The sequence below is a fragment of the Zalophus californianus genome, chromosome 7 (assembly GCF_009762305.2).
Source record: "Zalophus californianus isolate mZalCal1 chromosome 7, mZalCal1.pri.v2, whole genome shotgun sequence".
NCBI lineage: Eukaryota > Metazoa > Chordata > Mammalia > Carnivora > Otariidae > Zalophus > Zalophus californianus.
The window spans coordinates 12,305,532-12,307,140 of record NC_045601.1 but is presented as its reverse complement, the minus strand read 5'-3'; the positions used below and the strand labels follow the sequence as shown (position 1 = coordinate 12,307,140).

The window sequence follows — 1,609 nt, the reverse complement described above, 5'->3', positions numbered from 1 at the left end:
CTGAACACTTCCTGAGTTTCAGGGTCTATCAAGCTCAATAAAAATCTGCAGAAGGGAAAGTCATCAGGAGTAAGGCCAGACTGAAGGACCTCCAGGGACACTGTTATTAGAGGACTAATCATGCCACCAAGGCAAAACAAGAACTTCTTTATAATATGAGCATCATAGTTTGTATTTCTTCAAAGTCAGAGTCTAGGGCAAGGACGTGGATGCAGGCAGGTAGTTTATCTGGCAGGTGAGCCCAGGAAACACAGATGAGGAAATGGGAAACATCAGGATAGGAAAGGGAGAAAAGCCAATTGATGTGGTTAAAAAGTAGTTTAGGAGGCCTCCTCTTGCGCTCTCATGTTAATGGCGGGTGGCGTCTGCTGAGGGGGACGCAAATAACCGCTACCCGCACGGGGAAAGTCTCCCTGCCTGCCCCACTTCCTCTCGCCGCAAGTACTCGAGCTCGCCATCATGTCCGTGGTGCCGCCCAATCGCTCACAAACCGGCTGGCCCCGGGGGGTCAACCAGTTCGGCAACAAGTACATCCAGCAGACCAAGCCCCTCACCCTGGAGCGCACCATCAACCTGTACCCTCTTACCAATTATACTTTTGGTACAAAAGAGCCCCTCTATGAGAAGGACAGCTCTGTTGCAGCCAGATTTCAGTGCATGAGGGAGGAATTTGATAAAATTGGAATGAGAAGGACTGTAGAAGGGGTTCTGATTGTACATGAGCACCGGCTACCACATGTGTTACTGCTACAGCTGGGAACAACTTTCTTCAAATTACCAGGTGGTGAACTTGACCCAGGAGAAGATGAAGTTGAAGGACTAAAACGCTTAATGACAGAGATACTGGGTCGTCAAGATGGAGTCCTGCAAGACTGGGTCATTGATGACTGCATTGGTAACTGGTGGAGACCAAATTTTGAACCTCCTCAGTACCCATATATTCCTGCACATATTACAAAACCTAAGGAACATAAGAAGTTGTTTTTGGTTCAACTACAAGAGAAAGCCTTGTTTGCAGTCCCTAAAAATTACAAGCTTGTAGCTGCACCGTTGTTTGAATTATATGATAATGCACCAGGATATGGACCCATCATTTCTAGTCTCCCTCAGCTTCTGAGCAGGTTCTGTTTTATATACAACTGAATTCCTGCCCAGTGGAGAAGTAAAAGAAGCCGTCTCTGTGAGCACAGCTATGCACAGTGTAGAATAAACATGGTAGAAAAGTTTGTTTTGGTTTTTATCTCTTTCCCAGTCCCTAAATTGCTCCCTACTTTCTGTTGTTTGAATAGTAAAGTTAATATGAAGAACTCGATAGTGGTGTAAACAAATGTGATAATGTTTAACTTACTTTTGGTTCTACTCATACTTTTTTGTACAACATTAAAGAATATGAACTTCTTAAAAAAAAAAAGTAGTTTAGGAGCACCTGGGTGGCTCTGTCAATTGAACATCCGACTCTTGATTTTAGCTCAGGTCATGATCTCAGGGTTGTTAGATCGAGCCCTAGGTCAGGCTCTGTGCTCAGCTTGGAGTCTGCTTGTCCCTCTCCCTTCTCCAGCTTGCACTTTCTCTCTCTCTCAAATAAATAAATGAAATCTTTTAAAAAAAA

The 1,609-nt window shown here is 44.3% G+C and overlaps 1 protein-coding gene across 1 annotated transcript; it reads left to right on the top strand.

Annotated features, from left to right (window-relative positions):
* Positions 1 to 338: 338 nt before the first annotated feature.
* LOC113927276 (cleavage and polyadenylation specificity factor subunit 5-like) lies at positions 339 to 1,393 on the top strand. The gene has a single exon (XM_035728612.1). The coding sequence runs from the start codon at positions 460 to 462 to the stop codon at positions 1,141 to 1,143; it is 684 nt and encodes a 227-aa protein (XP_035584505.1). The 5' UTR covers positions 339 to 459; the 3' UTR covers positions 1,144 to 1,393.
* Positions 1,394 to 1,609: the final 216 nt, after the last annotated feature.